Source organism: Myodes glareolus, chromosome 4 (genome assembly GCF_982192425.1).
Source record: "Myodes glareolus chromosome 4, mMyoGla1.1, whole genome shotgun sequence".
Classification (NCBI taxonomy): Eukaryota; Metazoa; Chordata; class Mammalia; order Rodentia; family Cricetidae; genus Myodes; species Myodes glareolus.
Window position 1 is genome coordinate 35,066,382 of NC_142029.1, and position 23,105 is coordinate 35,089,486.

At 36.1% G+C, this 23,105-nt stretch overlaps 1 protein-coding gene across 1 annotated transcript in view; it reads right to left on the bottom strand.

Annotated features, from left to right (window-relative positions):
• Nucleotides 1-544: 544 nt before the first annotated feature.
• LOC125393680 (orexin receptor type 2) overlaps nucleotides 545-23,105 on the bottom strand; it is an 83,983-nt gene continuing 61,422 nt past the window's right edge. Inside the window, exons 2-6 of the mRNA XM_087905913.1 lie at nucleotides 20,220-20,398; nucleotides 16,557-16,800; nucleotides 8,507-8,622; nucleotides 848-908; nucleotides 545-552 (exon numbers count right to left, since the gene is read on the bottom strand). Of these exons, the coding sequence (XP_087762039.1) occupies nucleotides 545-552; nucleotides 848-908; nucleotides 8,507-8,622; nucleotides 16,557-16,800; nucleotides 20,220-20,398 (608 nt within the window). The remainder of the gene's footprint in view (nucleotides 553-847; nucleotides 909-8,506; nucleotides 8,623-16,556; nucleotides 16,801-20,219; nucleotides 20,399-23,105) is intronic.

Below are 23,105 nucleotides of genomic sequence, written 5' to 3' on the forward strand. Positions count from 1 at the left end.
TTTGTTTAAACAGAAAAAAGGGAAATGATGTAGGAGGGTCTTCTGTATTTCTGTTGCTTTCATTGGTTAATTAATAAAGAAGCTGCTTGGCCTGATTGATCAGAACATAGGTAGGCAGGGAAGACAGAACTGAATTCTGGGAGGAAGAATGCAGAGTCAGAGAGCTGCCCTCCATGAAGCTGCCAGGTCAGACACGCTGAATCTTTCCCGGTAAGCCACGACCTTGTGGTGACATACAGGTTATTAAAAATTGGTTGAATCAAGATATGAAAGTTAACCAAGAAGAGGCTACAGATAATGGGCCAGGCGGTGTTTAAATTAATACAGTTTCTGTGTAATTACTTTGGGTAAAGCTAGCCAGGTGGCCAGATGCCGGGTCGGACGAAAAGCAACCCGCTGCTCCTTCCACAAAATAAAGCTGCTAGATAGAAGAGAAACCTCTCATGTTTCTGGATTGGCAGAGTTAATTTTATGAAAATGTCCATATGGATAAAAGTCATTTGCAAATTCACCATGATCCCTATCAAAATTCCAATGGCATTCTTCAGAAAACTAGAAAATAAACCAAAAATACCATAAACACATGCAAACACAAATGATCATAGATAGACAAAACCCTAAACTGAAAGAGGCTTCTAGAACAAAACATAGGGAATTCACTTGTTTTGGGTATTGTCAATGGTATAGGTAAGAACCTGCCGAAGAGAACTCTAATGACACAGGGCATAGTCCCAAGAATCAAGAAGTAGACTTTATGAAATTTAATAGTTTCTACACAGCAACGAAAATTATCAGCAGAACAAACAGATATTCCACAGATTAGGAAGAAAGTCTTTGCCAGATATACCTCTCTCTGGGAGCTTGATATATAGAATAAATAAAGCACTATAAAATTTAAATACCCAAACCTCAGAACTGCCAGTCGGTAAATAGGATAATGAAATGAGCAGCTAGTCTCAAAGGAAGAAACACAAATGGCCCATAGATGTTTTCAAAAACTGTTTAACATTCTCAGTTATCAGGGAAATGTAAATAAACTCTCTTTGAGAATTTATCTCAAACAACTACAATCTTAAGCTTTCTATTGCTGTGATGAAATGCCAGGACCAAAAAGAACTTGGGGAGGAAAGCAGCCATGGGGATCACAGTCCATCATGACGGGAAGTTAGGGCAAAAACTCAAGGCAGGCATATGAGGCAACAACTGAATTAGAGGCTCTGAGGGGCAGGTGCTGAGTGCTTTGCTCCATCTGACTTGCTCAGCCTGTTTCTTTTTTCTTGTTTTTCTCCTTTCTACTTCTTCTTTGTGTCTTTCATATCATGCATCTCTATCCCATTCATCTTCCTGTCCCTTTGTATCTACCCTCTGGCCTTGCAACCTCCCCACCTCAAATAAAATAAAATACAATTTAAGAGAAAAAGAAAAGAGAGAGAAAGCAAAAAAAAAATAAAAATAAAAAGGGGGGGGAAAATCAATCAGCTGCAGCACTAGAGAGAGTTGTCCCTGTGCCACACCTGCACAGTAGAGCTGACCCTGAAGGTGTCAGAATGGGAGATCAGACCCTGAGGACATCGAGGTCAGAGAATGGGCCCGCCCCTTGCTCATCTCTGCAAGGAGTGAAATCACTCCATACAGGAGAGCTCACCCTGGTGGTGAGGACATGGGAGAGAGGGCAGCCTGAGGGAAACCCCCTTCGCACTCCCCTGCAACTACCCTGGCACAGAACCAGGATCCTAGGTCAGCCCAACCCTATAGCCTGCTTTCTCATCTCACCCAGGACCACTAGCGATGGGCACCACCCATGTTCAAGTAGGGCCCTCTCAACATCAGTTATCAGTCATGACAAAGCACCACAGGTTTGGCCACATTGAGAGGACAATCTGGTGGGGGCATTTTCCTCAATTTTTTTCCTTCTTCCAAAATGACCCTATCTTGTGTTAAGTTGACATAAAAGCAGCTAGGACAGCTACCGTGAAGAAGACAAACGACAGCAAATGGTGAGACTGTGGGGAAAGCAGTGCCCTTAGCCACAGCTGGTGAGAGTGTAAACTAGTGTAACCACTACAGACGTCCGCATCAAGGTTCCTTCAAATGCCCACTTCAAACTGCCATGCGACCCAGCAAGGGCAAAGGATTCCATATTCTCCCACAGAGATGGACAGTGGCATGGCTGTTCGTGTGGCTTCATTATTCACAGGAACAAGGAATGGAACCAAGCTAGGCATCCATCATCACCAATGACAAACGGATAGTGACAATGTGACATGTTCAGAGAATCGAAACTTACTTGACTGTTAAGGAAAGCCCACTATGAAGTTTACGGGGGACATGGATGATACTGTAAGTATTATCTTAAGTCGGGTAACTCAGTCTCGTCTCGGAAAAACAAAAATCACACGTTCTTTCTCACGTGTTTCTTCACTTTTAATGTTTGTAGAATCTTGATTATTCATTCTGTTCGGGTTTTCTAATTCACATTGATCAACATTTGCAATTTCAGTATTTGTTTTGCATATGCTTATTTTATCTATTGTATTCCTTTATTTCTTCATTAGTATTTTATTGTTTTCTACTACAACATTTAAATTTCATTGTGTCTTTCATTAGGTACTTTTCTGAAAAAAAAATATGTTCCTAGTGGTTACAATAAACAGCTCAATTTAAACAATGATTAATACCAATCAAATTTTAAGACATGTAAATGTGTATTCTTTCCATTATCACTGCACACCTCTTTCTGTAAGTTAAAAACTTACGTATTGTAAGCTGAATTTTCAGTTTCATTGTTTTACACAATTGTGCTTCAGTCTGCTTATAAACTGAAAAGAATTACAAACAAAATCATCTTTTTAGTAATGTTTTAATAGACCTACGTAGTTGTGTTTACTTGTGTTCTTTTGTTTCTTCGTTGAGTTTGAGCATTGCTTTCCTGGGTCTCCTTATCTCCTATGACCTTCTGTTCATTTTCTCACACTAGACTTATTATCATTTCTCAATATCATTGCCCAAATTCTAACTTCTCTAAAAATGTTGGTGAATAAAAGGTGGACAGTTTCATGGACATAATCATAAATGGAAGGTCTTTCTGGCTTTGGAAAGTTAAAATCCCGCCTGACTTGTTCACATCTACCTTCTCACATACTATGACACATACAAGCACTTAATAATATCTGTGAAATGCATTAATAGAAATTTACTTAATAACTACAATCTGTTCTTAATCCTCACAAGGCTCAGAACTGGACCGAATGTTGAAACCTGAACAAGTAGCCAAGAGAGTTCAGCTCAAGAAGTTTCTGAACAAGACAATCTTGAGAGACCGATCTGTAGTTTCATTGCCAGTGATTTCTTTGCATCGTATTGCCACAGGAAAGGGAGCAGAAGTTACTGATTTAAACAACACAATAGCTATTTCTTTGAGTGATAACTAAAGCGCTTACGAGGGCATACAATTTGCTCACTAACAATTTTACACTCGCCAATTCAAAAGTACAAAACAGAATCCATGCATCTTTGTAACTTTAAACAAATAGGATAGGCCCTTCACTTTATGGCTCTCTAGATGTGTCCCATGGCAAACGCAATGCCTGACAACTCTGTTTAGAGGCTGTAACAGTTAGAAGCCAAGCCTTGCTCAAGCAGAGTTCTATTTAATTATCCATCTGGGGTCAATTTACTTTATTACAGCTGTAAAGTGGGCTCAGCTCAACTTGCCAATTTCCATTCCAATCTGCTTTTTAAATGTTTCGCTTTCACAGTTCAGGCATTTTACGGCAAATCTTTTAAATCATGTGGATTGTACTAAGTGGGACATTTCGTCAAAAAATGTAGATCAGTTCTAAGCCTGTGATACAATTTGAATTTGTTTTAAGTTTTGGAAACTGAGAAACATAAGCTTAAATGGTAAATAAGCACATTGTTAATGGTTTAAGAATCATTTACACATTAGAGCACATTTTTCAAGTTCCTTCTCTGTGAAAGGCAGAGAATGATAACAAAACAAATTGCGTATTACTCTTAAGAAGTGTAAAGGTACATTAATTTTTAAGTAAGTGAATCTGCAAACATATATAAAACTGAATAATGGGAGATGATCTTGATATCTAATATGCTCCTCACAATCTCAATCTATACTTATAACATCTGCATAGCTGTATTGTACATTAATATTTTTTTCCTTTGAAATATGACAATTTCTCAAAAACATTTAATTTTTTCTAAAAGCATTCCTCTGAATGGATAGACAATGGGTTGCTATATGCCCTCCCTTCTTTAAAGTCCCACTGTTTTTCTCTACTATATAATGGGTGTGCATGTGGTGATTAGAGGGATCCAGAGACTCGGGCTACTATGTGCTGTCATCAACTAATGGTCTACAGGAAACAGATTATTGCAAGGCTGTTCTAGAGCCCCATGAAGGAAGTTTACTTTTAGGGGATGTTACTCAGTCACAAAATAGGTCATTCTGTGGTAAAGATGTCACTCAAAACATGATCAGGACCTGAGTTTAATCCTCTAGCAGGAAGAAAAATGAGGACCAATGACAAAGATCACAGACAACAACAATTCGACACATGCTAATTTAGAAATGTAATCAGACTTAGTTGAAAGTCCCACTAACAATGCAGACTGTTGAAGTACTTTATTTAATGACCTGGGTACTTATTTCAATGATGTAGGTGAACTGTGCAACCTGTCTTAAACGTGATGGAAGTGAACCTGGAGATGTGACACAGAGGCTAAGAATTCTGGTTTCTTTCCCAGAGCACACAGGAGACAGCTGACAATTCTCTGTAACCCCTATCCCAGTAACGCCTTGGTCCCCACAGGCACTGTGCACACATGATCCCTAGACATACACATATGATTGAATAAAATTAAAAAATGAAAGACGATGAAAGTCACAGGAGTCAGTGACAAACTTTGGGTAACTACCAAGCAGCATGCGCGGAAGTGAAACTCATGTGTTTTTGCCCTAGACTGCATTTTTTTTTTTTACATTTTCGTGCTGTGATATTCCATACCATCTGCCCTCAACTTCTGAGAAGAAGGCCCTGTGACTTGTGCCTTTTGCTGAGAATACGCTTTTTGGACAAATATTTGACTTTGAGACCAATGAAAGATTACAAGATATATGATCACAGCAGAAGTTTCAAGAGGTAGTAGGTATTTCCCCAACCTTTCTGCCTTTTGTGAAATATTCAGAATGCCATGTTCCAGAAAACACCACTCACATAGACTGATGGAACAGAGATGGCCCCAGCACTGACAAAACTGAGAGTAAGATAGAGCTGTTGCTGAGGACAGTGTGTATCTTTGATAGTAGAGTAGCCTAGGAAAAGGTGATATAATAAAACATAATAGGAAGTGGGATATCACCATAACAAAGCATCCTAGAAAGTATGCGCTTGGCTTTAAGTCTGAGAAAATGATTGCTGGGAATTAAACAAACCACTTCTCATGTCTTACAGTAGTTTACCTTGTTCTCTTGCTCTGTTTTGATTAAAAGATTTGAAGAACATAACTTGACTTTGATACTAGATATAAAAACGTCTCAGAAGTTATAAATAAAAAGAATTAATTATAAATAAATATATTAGTGTGTAACATAATATATGTAAAATACATATTACATTTAATATATGTAAAATAAAATATATGTGTGTAAGCAATGAAAATAATTTTTTTTAAAAACTTCTGCTGTAAAAAATGAAAGAAAACTAAAAAATTAGAAATTGTACAACATAGAGGACTAGAAATTGTAAAAGCTCTTTGGTTCCAATAAGTGAATTAATGGTCTTGAAAAGGTGTTTTCAATACCAAAAATTAAAACACAAATGAAGACTCATTCTCAAAGACCAAATAGGACATTGTAGATATTCAGGAAAACTAATGCTAAGGATATTTGAAAATGCTGAATGGAAATTAAGTATTTTACAAGCTTCTACATATAAAAGCTCATGAAATAGAACATCAGGTACCTGCATGTAGATATAGCTATATCCATATAAGAATTTAATGGTTTAATTGGAGTTGCTCAGGGAATATTTCTCCTCCAAGATGCTGCATGTTGCCAAGTAGAAAGTCTCTTGCCAAATGTTGAATTATTGGTCAAGGAGGTCCCATAGAATACCCAAAGCAATGTAGGCCACTGTGTTGCTCGTTTCCTACAGCTGCAGCTAACAACACCACATACTTTGATATGGAGACATAGAAGTGGTGCCAACGGGGAATCTTCCTTCCTCTTAGTAAATTTTCATAGTATCCCAAGGTGCTATGCAGATGCTAGGGGAGAAAAATCAGTAGCAGCCTTAATGAGCTGTGACTCTTTGAGCTCCAATACAGACAGGCAGTGGACATTAAGGGTGCAGTAATGGCAGAAATGCTGTGTGGATAACAACCACTTTCTGATTTTAGGGGAAAAATTTAGCAAAATAATAGTAATTGATTCATCTCTGGAGTTTATGAGTTCTCCAGTCCTGGATTTTTAGTAAGGTATTTTCATAAGAGGAAACTCTTACAGAATATGACTTTAAATTAAATATTCCTGTCTCTCCACCCATAAATTGGCATAGGTCTTCACCTCTTCCGAGAAGTTTCTTTGTTGTTATGGGGGGGGGGGATTATTTCAGAAAGTTGCAGCTGGGTAGAGTATTGGCAAGTGTCTGTGGGGTACGCAGTCACAAATGGTGCATGCCTATCACATCCTCTACCCCCACAATTCAGAGACCTGTGCAAGAGGAACTGGGAGGGAGAGATTTGTATGAGCCAGAGGTTGCGAAAAAACTAAGACCAAATAGTTTCTTATGGGAATAGGAAGACTACTATACTCATGAACTAACAGTCGCTATGGTTGCCCATATAAGACATGCACAAAATCCAGTTGATCGTTATGCACGTAGCAGGGGCTCAGGCTCTCCTATTCCCATCTGAGAGGCTAGAAAGTTGATGGGTGATGAGTAGGAGTAGAGATTGGGAGAAATACGTTTTCTTTAAGTATGTGGCTCCTTAGGTAGGTCAACCACACTTCGGGGATGTCCTCAAGTCCGTGAGTAAATGAGAAGCACAAATTTGACTCAGTGCACTATAAATAAAATAAAATAAAAAGAGGATATGACCTTGCAAGGAGTGCTGACATGGGAGGAGTTAGAAAGAGGATCGTTGAGTAAACAAGATTAAAATACATTGCCTAAATATATTATATCCACAAATAATAAAAATATTGTTTAAAAACCAAACAAAGGGAATTGTTCTTAATGAATTAAGATGATCTCAGTGAGTTCTTTCTCAATAAAATATGTTAAAGAAAAGAGATCAAGAACCTGCTAGCCCACAAGTTTAATAAACTCAGTGTACTGGTGATTGTCATATAGAAGAAAAAAATATGTTTTTATCATGCCATATAATTTACTAAACACAAGAAGTTGAGTAATATACACTCTACATTTACAGTTTTCCACACATGTTTGCTGATTTCTTTCAAGTCATCAAGATTCAACTGAAATGTTACCAGCCTCAGCTTAGAAATCTCTGCGCCTGCCCACTTTACCAAATGCTGATACCTTGTGCTTGTATTAAAAAGGCTATTTCCACTTTGTACCTGATTATATCCCCTCTAAAGACTGAATTCACTGGTTACATAAACTGGTGGCTTAGTTTAAAGTTGGTATGCAGATGATACTAACACATGACAAATGAACACTAAGAGAATGGATAAAATCTCATGTGTGGGACCATTTTCTAGCAAATCAGAGTAACTTAATTCAGAATTAAAACTTTAAAAAGATCTTAGTTATACTGGATATGGAAAATGTTATAGGATGGGTGATGGGGGGAGCAGAAGAAAACAACCCTGTGTTATCTTATTCCTTAAATTTATGGTAAATGAGATCATTGAAGTTGAAGATGTAACCCATATGTTAAATGTGTTACAGAAGTTTTACTTAAAATAAAGCCATTCATATTTAAACCTTCCAGGAATTAGAGTTAATTTTTGTGATTTATAATAGAAAGTACAATTAATCATTTTGCTCCCAGGGACTTGAGAGGTGACTCAAAAGTTAAAAACACTAGTTGTTCTACTAGAGAATCCAAGTTTGGGTCCCAACATCCAAATGGCAGCTCTTAATCAACTATAACTCATTCTAGGGCATTTGGCACCCTCTTCTGGTCTCTGAGAGCACTGCGTACATGTAGTGTGTTGATATACATGACGCAAAATACCATAAAAATAACCATAAATAAATCCTTAACAAAAGAAATATTACTCCTAAACAAAGAAAAATACTCAGCTAATTATTGAGGTTGAGTTTTATCAGAAGTGTAGACTTCTTAAGGTGGAATTTAATTTGCTTAATATCAGTAAAAAAATCAAGGAATATGTTCACGTCCAGAGTCTCATTAGAACAAACAATCCTGTACTGTATGTTATATTAGTCCAAAGAATTTTTAAATTGGTTTTTAATATACATTCCAAAGAAGACACAAATTATTTGATATTACATACCTGTCGGCACCAGAGTTTACGGAATATTTGTAGATAAGCCAATACCATAAGACACAGAGGTGCCATGTACGTCACCAGAAAGAAGCAGATGTGGTACATCTTTGGGTAAATGTCACCTGAGATGAGAGTCAAACAGTAAAATATGACATGAACATGATGAATTTAGAAAAGCTTTTCCTGCTAAAGTACACATGTATGTTCTTATAACTTCATTTTATGTTTTATGCATACAAGGGAAAATAATCTACAATATTTCACTTAATAGTCTCAGAGAAATAATAATTACTCATTTCTAAATTGGATATGATCACAATCTAATCACTATTAAAAAATTTATGTATCAAATACATCTTTATTTTGCATGCCTGCAATTAGCTAGTTAAAAAGTACTATTTTGGATGGTCATATATATTCACTTACTAAAAGGGACCTGGTTAAAATATTTTTTGATTAAAAAAATATTGACAAAAACCTTGTTTAAAGAAGAGCTAAATGTAAATACAGTTAATGATCCTCATTAGAAAGTAACTGGCAATATTTAAAAGGATTAAAAGGCTTAGAAGGTACGGTCTTTCTGGAGGAAATGTGTCACTGGGGGTGAACTTGGAAGTTAAAAAGCCCATGTCAGGACCCAGACTCTCTTTGTGCTATGAATCAGGATATACCTCTCAGTTATTTGTCCAGCACCACGCCTGCCTACATGTGGCTATGCTTCCCACCATGATGGTAAAAGACTAAATTTCTGAATCTGTAAGCAAGTCCCCAGTAAAATAAATATTTTTTTCATAAAAGTTGCCTAGATTGTGGTGTCTCTTTGCAGCAATAGATTAGTGACTAAGCTAGCTGTGGAATTATCACTTCTGCATTTAATTAAGAAGGAATATAAAGGATGAAACCTTGGATATTTGATCAAATTGATCATAAGAGCAACTTGTATTTAGGATGTATCATAATAAGTGTATTAATGACCATAATAATGGTCATTTACTTAGCAATCTTGCATTTAGTTATATTAATGGTTATATCAAACATATTCATTATTTTAATGGACTCTGCTATCTTAAACTCATAACTTCTTATCTGGAACTGATTGAATTTGAGTCTAATATTTTTTGTATTCTTCACACTGAAATTATCTTGTTTCTCTTTTTTGTTATTGTATTCTGTAGAAAGAACAGCATGATACATAGGCTGTTGGGAGGTATAAGAAACCAATTTGAGATGTCAGTTTTAGACTCTTCCTGGGTCAGGTGGCACCCATCTGCCTCATTCATTTCTAACTTTCAAGTTTATCTTGTAAAACAGGCTGTTAAATAAAGAGTGATAGAATTCAAGTTCTGGAAGAATAGCAGATAGCATTTACATTCGAAGTGCAGCAGTTTGAACATCATTTGCTGAGCCAATTTCAAAGCAACTTGAAGGGGACCTCAGCATTTCCCAGGGACCTGAGTGGCTTTGAACTTTTATTTGTTTTAAAGAAAGTATCACATGCCACATGTACTTCACACACACACACACACACACACACACACACGCACGCACACACACACACACGCACGCACGCACGCACACATCTTTGAAGCTTATGCACACTGAAACTCTAATGGCTCCATCAGACTAAACTGAACAGATGGAGGAAAATGAATTTAATTGGTAACATTTTTCCCACTGCAGTAGCAGATACCATTACGGCCATAGCAATTTGGAGTTTTGAATAGATGGAAGAAAGGTAAATTCTGGTAATTTTGAGTAAGTAGAAAAATTAATAACTGGCTAGTAAGTGTATGTTATGATGAAAACTTATGAAGAAACATTGATAATAAAAAAATTATACTACAGGCTAGTAAGGGTGTATTACTGAAGAGGTTATAATAGTAATGATCTTAAAATCTGCTTTCTTGCTTTTCTTCTTTTCTTGCCTTCCTTCCTGCCTTCCTGCCTTTCTTTCTTTCTTTCTTTCTTTCTTTCTTTCTTTCTTTGTTTTTTTTTTCCAGACAGAGTTTCTCTGTAGCTTTGGAATCTGTCCTGGAACTAGTTCTTGTAGATCAGGCTGGGCTTGAACTCATAGAAATCCTCCTGCCTCTGTATCCCAAGTGCTGGGCTTAAAGGCATGTACTACCACTACCTAGCTAAAATCTGCTTTTCATTCTTAGATTTAGAACTAATTGAAAGCTCAATCTACTGAAAATTTAAGTTGCATGTGTTGGAAATGTGTTGAATTTCTCTCTTGGTAATAATCTAGAGTATAGTTCTTTAAAATTTATTTTACATGAGCGCTTAGAATGCAGCATTTTGAAGATTGATAACTATACATCTGTGTCTCAGGCTACATCAGATGTAGCTCAGTCAGTAGAATGTTTTCCTATCATGGCTTGAGTTTGATCTCTAACACTGCACAAAACCATGTGTGGTGATGCCTATTTGTAATCTCAAAGCAACGGTAGAGACAGGAAGATCAGAAGTTTGAGATCATCCTTGATTGCACGGCAAGTTTAGCACCAGAATGGGATAACTTGAGACCTGGTGCCAAAAACAACAACAACAATAACAGTATCTTTGTTTAACTGATGGAAGGCAGTATCTAAATACATTCTTCTCAGTGTGGATCCGTAGATTCATGTATCATCTATCTATCTATCTATCTATCTATCTATCTATCTATCTATCTATCTCCCTATTTATCACAAATCAAGAAATCATAAACAACTATGGGTATTTATGATGTCTTTGAAATCAGAGAATAAAAAAATACTGGTCTTTGGAAGAGTTAAGGTGCATTATTTTTCTAATTGTCCAAACTTACATTCTCCATACGCTGCACTCATCAGGGACAAGTATGTCAAATACAATATGTCAATACACAATTTGACAATTTTAAACCTTATTGGTTGCTAAAATTTACGTGAATATTTATTGCTTTATTATCATCTCTTTAATGACTATATTATAACTGTTTGTTGATACACATATATGCTGCGGGAGCACCTTCCGCTGCTTCAGCCAATAGTCGCTGAAGCACGAGCCCACAGTGCTGCGGGAGCATCTTCCGCTCCATCAGCCAATAGCCGCTGAAATACCAGCCCACTGGGGCATGGTATATTTCTCTTTAAAAGAAGAGCAGCAAGCCTCAGCTTGGCCTCTTGGTTCCGGCTCTTGGTTCCAGCTCCTGCTCCAGCGACTAGGCTCCTTTCCTGACGGTTTATGTGTATGTAAGTTTACCCCCCAAAATGAATACCCCTTTAAAACATAACTGGTATGGGATTGATTCGCCATTACATATATACATATTTAAGTACTCTCTAACCCTCATAATGAGACAAAAACCATAATTAGTTTGAGTACAAAGAAGGTTCACTCTAGTTGTTGTTGTTGTTGTTGTTTTGTCAGACCACCAAAGTGCAATTTGTTAAATCCAAGAGGAGCTGTATTTACAATCTAATCATTGCTAGCTGCAGTAGATCATGTAATCTTAGCTTTCAGGAGGCAGTAGTCATTTATGTGTTGAATCATGGGGTTGAGGATAGCCTAGATTTTAGGGTGAGTTCTAGGACAACCTGGGCTACAAAAAAAGTTCTAAGATAGCTCAGGTTTCTAAATGAGTCACAAAATTGTCTTGGATTGTAGAGTGAGACCCTTTTTCAGATAAAATTCCAGTGTCTAGAACAATATTTGGTAGATAGTTCATACTCATGACATTTCATGAAGTGATATGCTATGAAGATGATTACTTCTTAGAGTGAGTGTGAAAAATGTGTAGTTTTCCTTTAAATAAACTTCATTTTGAGGACCTAATGTCCATTTACTAACCAAGAAAGCATGGACATAACTCTGTAAACTACACAAGTTTATAAATATGGAGGAATGTGACTGAATCAGACAATAAATATAACCAATAGTGAAGTTCAGGAGCAATGAAGTTGGTAATACAGACCCACATTGCATAGTAAAGCGAACATCTCAGACACATTCATATGTTGCACGTTTTTTGTTTGTGTTATCTGACTTTTTGCTTTTAACAATCAGAAATACAATGATTATAATCATGGCAACTTCGTCAATAAAACTTTCCCAGTAATCTTGCACCATGAGTGAAGGGCACTTATTTGAGTAACTTCCCCAAGGGATTTGATAGAGGCCAAAGAGAATTCTTCCTATGTGATATCATTTGATAATTAAAGCATAGCTGTTTATAACTCTGTTTTTATTTAATTTAGGGGACAGATTGAAAAGAATAGAAATCCCAGATCATAAATGTATTTCAAGTAGAAGATACTGTATTCTATAGGCAGTGTTTAAATTGGGTTAAATGGCACTCAGGATATTTATCATATAGAGAAGTAGCATTTTAAGCTATGTTTTTTTTCTGTGGTGTGTGGTGTTTTGGTTATGATTCTTGTCCTGTTTATTTTTTGTTTTTTGTTTTGTTTTGTTTTGTTTCCCCCAACTTAACCTACGCTAGAGTAATCTGGGAAAAGGCAATCACAATTGAGAAGATGCCTCAACCACACTGGCCTGTAGGTAGTCTGTGGGGAATTTTCTGAATTAATGATTCATGTGGGAAGGCCCAGCCCTCTGTGGTCTTTGCATTCCTGAGCAGATGTCCCTGGGTTGTATAATAAAGCAGACTGACCAGGTCAAGGGGTGCAGGCCCACAAGCAGCATTTATTCACGGCTGTGCTTCACTTCCTGCTTTCAGGTTCCTGCCTCAAGTCTTTGCTCTAACCACCCTTTATAATAGACCATAAACTGGAAGATGCAATAAACTTACTTCTAAGCTGCCTTTGTCATTGTGCTTGCCACAGCAATAGAGAGAAAAATTAAGAGAATTATAATGCCTCTGCTGACTTTTATAACCTTGCAATCTGGACACGGAATTTTAAATAATTTCCATGAACAGGGGGCATTTTATATAAGATTCTTAATATTAATATATGAGATATGTAATGAGTTAAATGATCAGAAATTATTTTAAATTATTTTAAATTTTCCTTAAAAGTAGTAAATTATTGATAATTTATAACTTAATATCTGAAAAACAAATTAATAGTTCTTATTGTTTGATTATTTTATAAATGCTTGTTTGAATTCAATATCAATTAATTTTATCCTTTAAAAATGTTTTTAGTAACAGTGGGCTATTATCAAATCACTTTCCAACAGTTTTACCAATGACATTGATAATCTGTGTAAAAACTAGATAATAAAATACTAGAAATAGATGTACATTTTGTGTATTTACATTTATTGATAAAAGATTTATAAAACCACACATGGTATTTAATTACATTTATTGATTATAGGATTATGTAGTCTGGTAATCTTTTTCATTAATGGGGTTAATGATACCTGATTGTGTGTGAAGAGCAATCATTTATATTATACTACATCAACATATAAATGAAACTCCATTCCAAAATACCTTAGAAAATATTCCCTGGAATTTACTGCACTTAGTATTTTCTCTAAGGATTCTTTCCAGAATCTCAAAGGACTCCCACATTTCATTAGGACTCTTGCAACTGGCATGTAAACATGGCTTTCTAATCTTGAAGAGATAGTGTAATCACTGTAGGTCTCCATTTAGCCATGAATTAAGAAGGGTTGGAATATGGAATACAGGATGCTTTCCAGCTATAATTTATTGTAAAGAAACTGTGTAAAAAAACTTCAGCTCTCTGTTGAAGTCATTTCTTCAGGCTCGCTGTACTCAAGGAGCTATGCCTTCTCTCTTTTCTCCTTCTTTCTTAAGATGTGGGCCCAGTGAGTAGGTTTTCTTACATCTTTAACAAATCTTTTCTTCCCTGCAATATCCCTTCCCAGCTCCTAGTTGGCAAAATTCATATTCGTCTTTAATACTTTGCTGAAAAATTAGCGTTTCCTTTGTAAACATTTGTCCAAATGTAAACATTTGGCTGGGAATGAAGCTGTTCTCTCTTTTGTGTTCTTAGTACTCTACACATAAATCCAATGATCACGCTGTGCTCTGTCTCTCAGCCTCGTCAGAGAATGTGTTCTCTTAGGCACAGTGCCTAGCACACTCTATATGCTCTAGAGCTTGTTTGAACATTAAGTAAATAGGACATAGGATTGAGGAAAATATTTAGGAACTTTCCGTTTTGTTTATTTTTGACTATATTATTGAGGGGAATATTTATTAAAAAGTACAAAAGATACACACAAAAAGCAAAAACATTACAATGTTAGGAAAGAATAAAACTCACTAAAATATATTTAATATCTTGAGTAACAGGAAATTTGAATTCTAAAATTTTACTTAGTATAGTTCTGTTTGATTTGTTTTGGTTGTTTTGATTCTTTTCTTTCTAAGACTGAACATCACTGTGCAACAAAGGCTGGTTTAGTATTCAGGATCTATCTACCCGAGCCTCCCAGGTCACCTGGCTTGATTCATCTCTCTAGTAAGTGTGACTGCGTGTCTATTTATCAATTATTTTTCCCTGATATGCAAATTCTGTAAGTATGAACAATTGTAGTGCAATTATCTAGAAGAGTTCAAATTTCAAATTTTATGTGTAGTTCCTTTCAAATTTCATGTGTAGTTAGAAAGAGTTCCTTTCAAATTTCATGTGTAGTTAGTACATGACATATCGGAATGTATGGTGAATTTTTATTATTCTTTTCTCTGTCCATATCTGTGTCTCTGCCATACATGGATAGCCAAGTTCTCTCTGTTAAAAGTTTTGAGGCAAAGAATCGCACGGCCTCCAAAACTCTGCTTGTTTATATATTATTACCATGGGTGTAGGTGTGTACAGATGTATACCACACTGAGCTGATTTCTAGCTGACGTAATTCCTCACTCAGTGATTGAGTATCTCTGTGATGAGGTGATGCTCTGAGAGCATAGTTTTAAACTGGCAGCAAACAAACAAACAAGCACAAACCTAGGTGCATTCGAGACAATTAGAAAAGTGGGAACTTCAGATAATCTGACATTGAACCAGCTTATAAATACATTTTTTAAACAAGAAAGGAATTTATTGGTGTTTCCTTAGCATTTTAAGCAAACATACCCAATTTCTGAAACTACATTAAAAAATTTTCCTAAGAGCGTGCAAAGTAGCAGATTTCCTTATGGCATTTTTATGCATACCTAGTCTTGGCTGACCATCTCCCTTGCTTACCCTCCCTCCCTCCCCCAGCCTCGCTTTCTGGCTACTCCATTCCATTCCCAGTATGAGCCATTCCACTTTTAAAGTCTATATATGCCTTTACTCTTCCTGTGTCTCTCACTTGACGTATCTTTTTTCCTCCCCTCTCATAGGCCCCTTTCTAATTTCCTGGTATCAACCTTCCTACACTGGCACATAAATTTGCATTTTAAATAATTAGATGCTAAGATGCACATATGAGAGAGCACATGTAACATTTGTCTTTTGGGGGTCTTTGTTCACTTCATGTAATATTTTCTAGCTCCATCCATTTTTCCTGAATATTTTATTTTTATTTATGATCATTAAAATTCCATTGTTTTTTATATAATTTTATTTATGGTTGGATAAAATATGTGCCACATTTTCTTAGGCATCTATGCTGATTCTTGCTCTTAAGTATTATGAAGAGTAGCATTAACTCTAAATACACAGCTTTCTCTGAAGTAAAATACAGAGTCCTTTAGGATTCTGCCCAGGAATGGGATAATTAGGTCAAAGATAGCCTCTGCATTTTGTTTTTTGAGAAACTTTCATATAATTTTCCTAAATTTTTAATTTATAATTTGATTTATATCATTGACTAATTCATTTGTTTTAAAAACTTTCAGAAATAACTAAAAATGAGTCATTGAATAAACTTCCCTATTTGTTTCATGAATTGCAAAAATCATGAAAATTTATAATTGTGTATAAAGCACTTTCAAAGAATGCTGAGTTATCTGTGAAGTTGTGTTGAGCTTCAACTTTATTTCCACCCTCTTGCTGAGCTCTTTTAACAAATACTAATAAAATATACAAGCCCAATTTAGCAACAGTGATGCTAATCCAGGATTTGCAGATACTCTGCCAACGTGAGCTCATGAGCAAAAACTTACCGCCCCAATGCTCATCACATACTGTAAAGAGGGTGGTTTTATTGGCTAAGCCAGGGAGCATGCTGCTGCACTCCATGACAATGGCTTGAGGAATCATTATGATGCAGGAGACAATCCAGATGATGACGATACTGTTCCGGGCCCGTTTGGCTGTGCTCTTGAACATCAAAGGGTGACAAATTGCATACCATCTGTCCAAGGCAATGCAGCTCAACGTAAGAACAGACACAGATACGGACACAGTCTAGAGGGGAAAGAAAGGAGCATGGTTCAGGAGAACTGCTAGGTGTCATAAAGATAACAAGACAGCACTTGTCTTATTAGCAAAGTAGCTACAGCAGAAAAGAGTGATTTCCAGGTAACCCATTCTACGTATTCATTCATGTAAATGACTTTCTTGCTAAGAAAATGGATGATGAACAGAAAACTAAAAATACATCAAGAAACTTTGTATTTCCTTTCAGACATGAAGTAGGTGCTTTGAAACCTTGCAGTTTTCTCACATTGCAAGCTTAGTTTATAACGTGAATAATTACTATCTTTTTTGAATACTGATAGTGTAAACAGTATTCTCAGAGGGAAAGAAATTATACATGGGTATATTCTCTTTCAATCAAAATGAATGACATGGCATGTGTATTTTAAATTATTATGTAGGTTTTCACTGGTTACATTTCATTAACATAAGGAAAATTTTTTTCACATTTTTAAATAACAAAGGGTAATTTGATCCTATTTATTTCCAGTATTTTGTATACAAACAAAAGTCTAGAATACATTAAAAGATAATTCTGTACATGAGTATGTGCACTATAGTTTGCTCACTGACAAAATTAGTAACTTGCTTTTAAAAACAAGTAGGTCCTCTCCATAAGACTTGTATGCAAATAATATTACAAGTGATTCTTCAACTTGGAAATTTAAAGAAATAATCATTTCAACCCAGTTGAATCTGACATGATCAATGTATGAAGTTACCTTTAATAGGTTAGGGTTAGGGCTAAGATTAGAAGCTATGGAATTATATAGTTAATTGTGATGCAAAATGCCCAATTCAAGGCTTCCACACAAGTGCTGTGTGTTTGCTATTATTTATTAGACTTATAATGATAACATTTATCATGATACTATGATTTTGATCTTTCATTCTGGAGTCTTGATTTCTGGAGTTTTCAAGAAAGACTATTGAAAAATCTAACTCAACCTGTAGTATTTCTAAACTCTTGGAGGGGTAAGTTAATCTTAGTATAGCTGATAACCATTGAAAAGTTTAGGTGCCTTTACTCTTAAAAGAGCCAATTACTCCTGTTAGTATTAGGGAATAAAGTATATGAAGACTGTTCATCAAAGATCTAATAGGTATTATTGGTTATAAAATTACAAATTATAATATCTAAGAAAAGTATTGTAATTATTCAGTTGAATTTATTACATTTGTATGATTCTTAAGTAATTTAAGAATTTGCCAGACTATTATTGTATATTGCTTGTAAAGCAAAGCTGTTTTGCTTCGGAAAAAAAATGAAAACATTTATATCAAGTTAATAAAAGCCAAAAGCAATCAAATACTCCTATATAGCTTGACTACATTGAAAGTGTATTATATACACAGATAAAAAAATATTTATATAAGAGCAATTAGTTTTCTGTTGTCGCAATAGGAGAAAAACTACTTGACTTGAAAGAATTGTTACTGCACACCTGAAATTCAAGGCAAAGGTGATTTGGGGACACTGGTTTTGTCAGTGCATAAATTTCTTGGCACATTTCCATGCTATGAACAAGAGGTCGTGTTGAATGAGTAACGGGACGGGTACAGATTGTTTCCAGTCTGTGATTGGTGTACTCTTGTGAAAACTGTAAACTGGACTGTCTTCACATAAGAGCCAGAATCTCTGTCCTTTGACATTTAGAATGTGCCTGTAAGTTGTGTTACACTGGAAAATAATGATGCCAGTGACTAAGAGTAACTCTGTGTGCATCCTTGTTGTTAATGTTACTTCCTGTTTTTTGTTTAATCCTTCCAGGAAACTTGGAGGTGCACAGAACAGCAAGCTATGGTTGTATCAGAGCCAGGAAGCACATTCCTAGTAAAGGTGATACTTTCTCACTGCATCGTCCTCTCTATCAGGACATCTGGGTCGCGAGACAGATGTCATGAAGGTTGCCAGGCAACCAAGGATCTGGGCAGTTGAAACTACCCTTAAACCAAGGGGAGTTTACATTTTCTCTTGGATGATTAGCAGAGCTGAGAGAAACACAGTTTACTGGAAATAGCAGGAGGATTCTCAAATATTAGAATTTTCTGCTGCTTTTGATTTTTTTCCAATTTCTGTATGCAAATTCAACTGTGATGGTATATAAATTCAACTATAAATTCTTCCTGAATTGTTTCCTAAAAAGTCGTTCTTCTCTGTTGTACATTTAGCTATTTATCCATAATTTTTATTACAGCTCATTTTGTAACTCACTGGCAGTTCTTAGCGTGCCAGCACACCAACCTTGTATTTAAACCTAATGCATGTATGTAACTTTTCTATTTCTATGGCATCATCACATATCCTATAGATGATGTCTGCTGTTTAAAAATATTACTTCTAAGAGATTATTGAGGAGCTGCTGAATTGAAAAGTCTAACATTTTGGTTCTAAAGAATATTTAAAATTATTTCTAATAGTAGATACTTGTGACCTCTTCTGAATTTCATTATCTCTTCTTGCAAACATTGTGATCTCCACCCAGAAAGGTTCAGGGACTAAGGACAGGGGTAGACGGGGACTGTGGCACATGATACAGAGGGGCCATCCACTTTCTTTGACTATATACTTCCTAAGGGGAACACAATCTGTGTTTTTCTTTATGTTTCCTAAAGTGAACACAGCTCTCAGACTTGTGTTGCCAGGGCCACTATCTGGAATCATTTTATCAAAGACTTTATTTTTATAAATACAATCCGAAAATGATTCTTTTAAAAGTATTTGTTCTTTTCTCTCTCTCTTTTTTTAATTTGTCAAACAGAGATAGAAAATCTATGCTTACTGCTTATCACCGAGACATCTGGTGATGGTTCTGGTCACTGAGTCTTACTCTGAGTACATTGCTATAAGTTCATGATGAGGCTATCACAGAGCCAAGAGACTTATGTAAATGTTCTAAATAATCTGTCGCAACAGCTATATAAGGTAGATCTTATTAAAAATTACCATTTTCAGTAAATGAGTTGCCAAGAGTCTATGTCTTTCACTGGATAGTATACCATCTAGAGATGGCAGACAGATATTCCCAACCCAGAACTGATGCCCTTCTTTGACCAAATACCTTTTAGTTCCTTAGGATAAAAAAAACTGGGAAAAATCCTAATATTTTTGACTATTGAAAAATAAATGCTCATGATTACTTGATCTAGGAGATGCTTAATTATTGCTTTGCTTAAATGATTTATTTAAATGATTAAGACTGTGAAGTAATTAACAGCATCATTGCCTTTATTTTGACTGAGCATGAATTTGTTTATTCAGCAATTCTCAAGTATTAGCTTCTTTAAAATCTTACTTTCTGAATATCTATATTTATTTCTTAATTCATTAACTATTTCACCAGACAGTCATGACTATAACTGAAAACATTTAAAACAATTTCTTAAAAGGCCAAAGAAAGAATTACCTGTAAATAAGGAATGACCTTGCAGAGGGATTGTCCAAAGAACCAGGTCTCAGTGATGTCCACAACAAGGGTGGCTGGAAGGCAGGTGATGGTCACAAGCACGTCCGCCAGGGATAGGTTGACTATGAAGTAGTTGGTGACCGTCCTCATGTGGTGGTTCTTCCACACTGCCACGCAGACTGATAGAAAGAAAAAGAGATGGGGAATGAACAAAGAGACTGGGTAGCAGCGAGGAAAGGCAGGAGAGTGAGCACTGTTATAGAGCACATACACCTGTGCTGAAAAGAGGTTAAGGCTGCACTGTGGTCCTTCAATCCGTTACTCTCTGGGAATTTGGAATCTAAGGTTAGGATGAGTTCATTGAACTTACACTGTATTTCCTAATTTAAGGGCTGTGCTATTTTTCAGTTGTATGTCAAGTCAAAGAACAGCCCTGATTGATCTTCCTGTTATTTTAATATTCAGTATGTAGAAAAATATCAGGGAATAGTTGCTGGGCGGAGTATAGCAGCACATGACTTTAGTCTTAGCTTCAGCCCCAGAAGGAGGCAGAGGCAGGCAGAGCTCCATGAGTTCGAGATTATCCTGGTTTACATAGTGAGTTCCAGGTCAGTTAGCTACTGAGTAAGACCCTATACAATGAAATCCTACCAAAATTTAAAAGAAAGTAAAAGAAATAGTTGCTGAGGTTGAATTAAATGAGGAGAATTAGAGTTAGTAATCTTCAAAGAACTGTCATGATTGTCTCATTCATGACCTTGACCCATGTCTTCCCACAAATCTACTTTATGGACAAACAACAGAGAAAAACTCCTAACTATGGGAGAAAATAAACAAACAAATGAAAAAATAAAACAACCTCCTAACATCCAGCAATTATCCAACCCCTAATTTTGCCAAACACTTAGCCAAATAGTTGACATATTTATATTATTCTATTTGGACAAATATTACAAGAATCCATGTTTCCCATGTGAGATAATTAAAATAAGGGCATTTGTTGGGTCTGTTTAAGAACTCATAAAATAAAAGCAGTTAATGGACTTAAATTCCAAGTGATCTATGTGTACTTTCTCCACCTAGGCTACCTTCAGTTTTGAAAATAAAGAGGTTATAGCAGAATATATTTAAATTCTAGGCTACAATGCTCTTGTTTTCCTTTGCTCTTGATGGCCTCTCAACAACACCCTCAAATCAAGCATGGTTGGCCTTCCCACTGCATTGTGGGAAATTCCCTGTTTAAAACTGAGCTAGCACATTCAGCTGCTGTTTTCCTGAAAGAACATCAAGTTCCTACGTTTTCTGCCCTCCACCTGTCTGGCACACACATTTCAAAACCAGTAGCTCCAGAACCCAGGCACACATACAGCTCTAGCCTCATCTGCTACTGAATTTCAGTGAATGAAACAACGATTGCTTCCAGGACATCGTCAGCCTGTCAGAACTGTTGTGCAAGTGGTGCTCCATACACCGTAAGGAGTAGCATAGAAATAAAAACAGTTTGTAAATTTAAATACCCAGAGAAGGAAGAACTTCTTTTTGACAATCATTTAGCATTAGGAGTTTTGTATCTTAGAAAAAAAAATACTTCCACTTGTGCCTAAGGCTGAAATTGGGTACCAGCTCTCAACTGATGCCATTTAATAAAATATTCATATTTTGGAAGATTTAATTTTGAGTATTTCTAGTGATTCTCTGGTTTCAGTAATGTAATAGCTAAAACATCAGGTGGCCTTAATTAGGATACACTACAAGATTGTCACTTGTGATATTGCCAAATAAGCTATTTCACATAAATACTTGAAACACACATATTCTAGCACTAAAAAAAAACACATTACTATGGTTTTTAATAAGAAAATAGAAAATCATTTACTATTTCTGGTACTTTTTATTGTATGCTATGCTGTACAACTTAGACCTAGAACAGAAGATCATACTTAAAAACACAGTAGGCTTCTGATGTCATCAGTGATCAAGTGCTTGCCTAGCTTGTTCAAGGTCCTGGTTTCCAAGCCAGGCATGGGAATTAAAAACAAACAGGTATAGCCTAACTCCACCCAGGAGGTATCTTCTCTCCTGATGGAGGCAGCTGCTGGTCCCAACTCATAACACTTGATTCTGTTCCAGTGCATGAATATTCATTTTTTAACAATCCAGTTTTCTGTCTACCCTTCCAAACAAATAAGTGTTTTTATGGGATTCCTGAGTATGTGAACAAGTGGGTCCCTGATTCTGGTGCCTTCTCTTGGGCTCTTTTCCTTCCACTGGTTTATCCTGTCTAAATTCAATGGGATCGTTTTTGTTTTTTCTTATTAAATTTTGTTATTTTTCTTTAATGAATGAATGAAAACCTAGCCACTATGGTAAAGGTTGACAACTGAGCCTCTACCTGGGAGAGAGAAAATCAGCTTTCTTCAATGGAATAACAATGAGTATCTCCACACTCCAGGGAAGGTCCCATGTCCAGGAGTAGCTGGCCAGTAAACAGTTGATTCCACAAGCATGTGTGTGTGGTGTGTGTGTGTGCACACATGCATGCACATGCTTTTATTTGGATACAATTCGGGTTTTTTGTTTTGTTTCTTTTTGGATATTATTTAATGTTATCATATTGTTTTTTTTTCTTTTTAAAGAACTTAACATTAGGTGGGTGGGACAAGGATCTGGAAGGATTTGGGGGGAGGAAGAATATGAACATATTTAAATTTAAAATTTGGTTTACATAATAAAATACAATAACAATTTTTTAAAAATCACAGTTAGCTCTGCTGTATCTCTTTTCCTGGATGAGTGGCCTTCCTTGCCTACTCCTAACTTCTTGTGGTCTGATAGCAACCATGGCTGAGTCTGGAAAACTGTACCCGTTTCTTTTCTCTCTTAGTG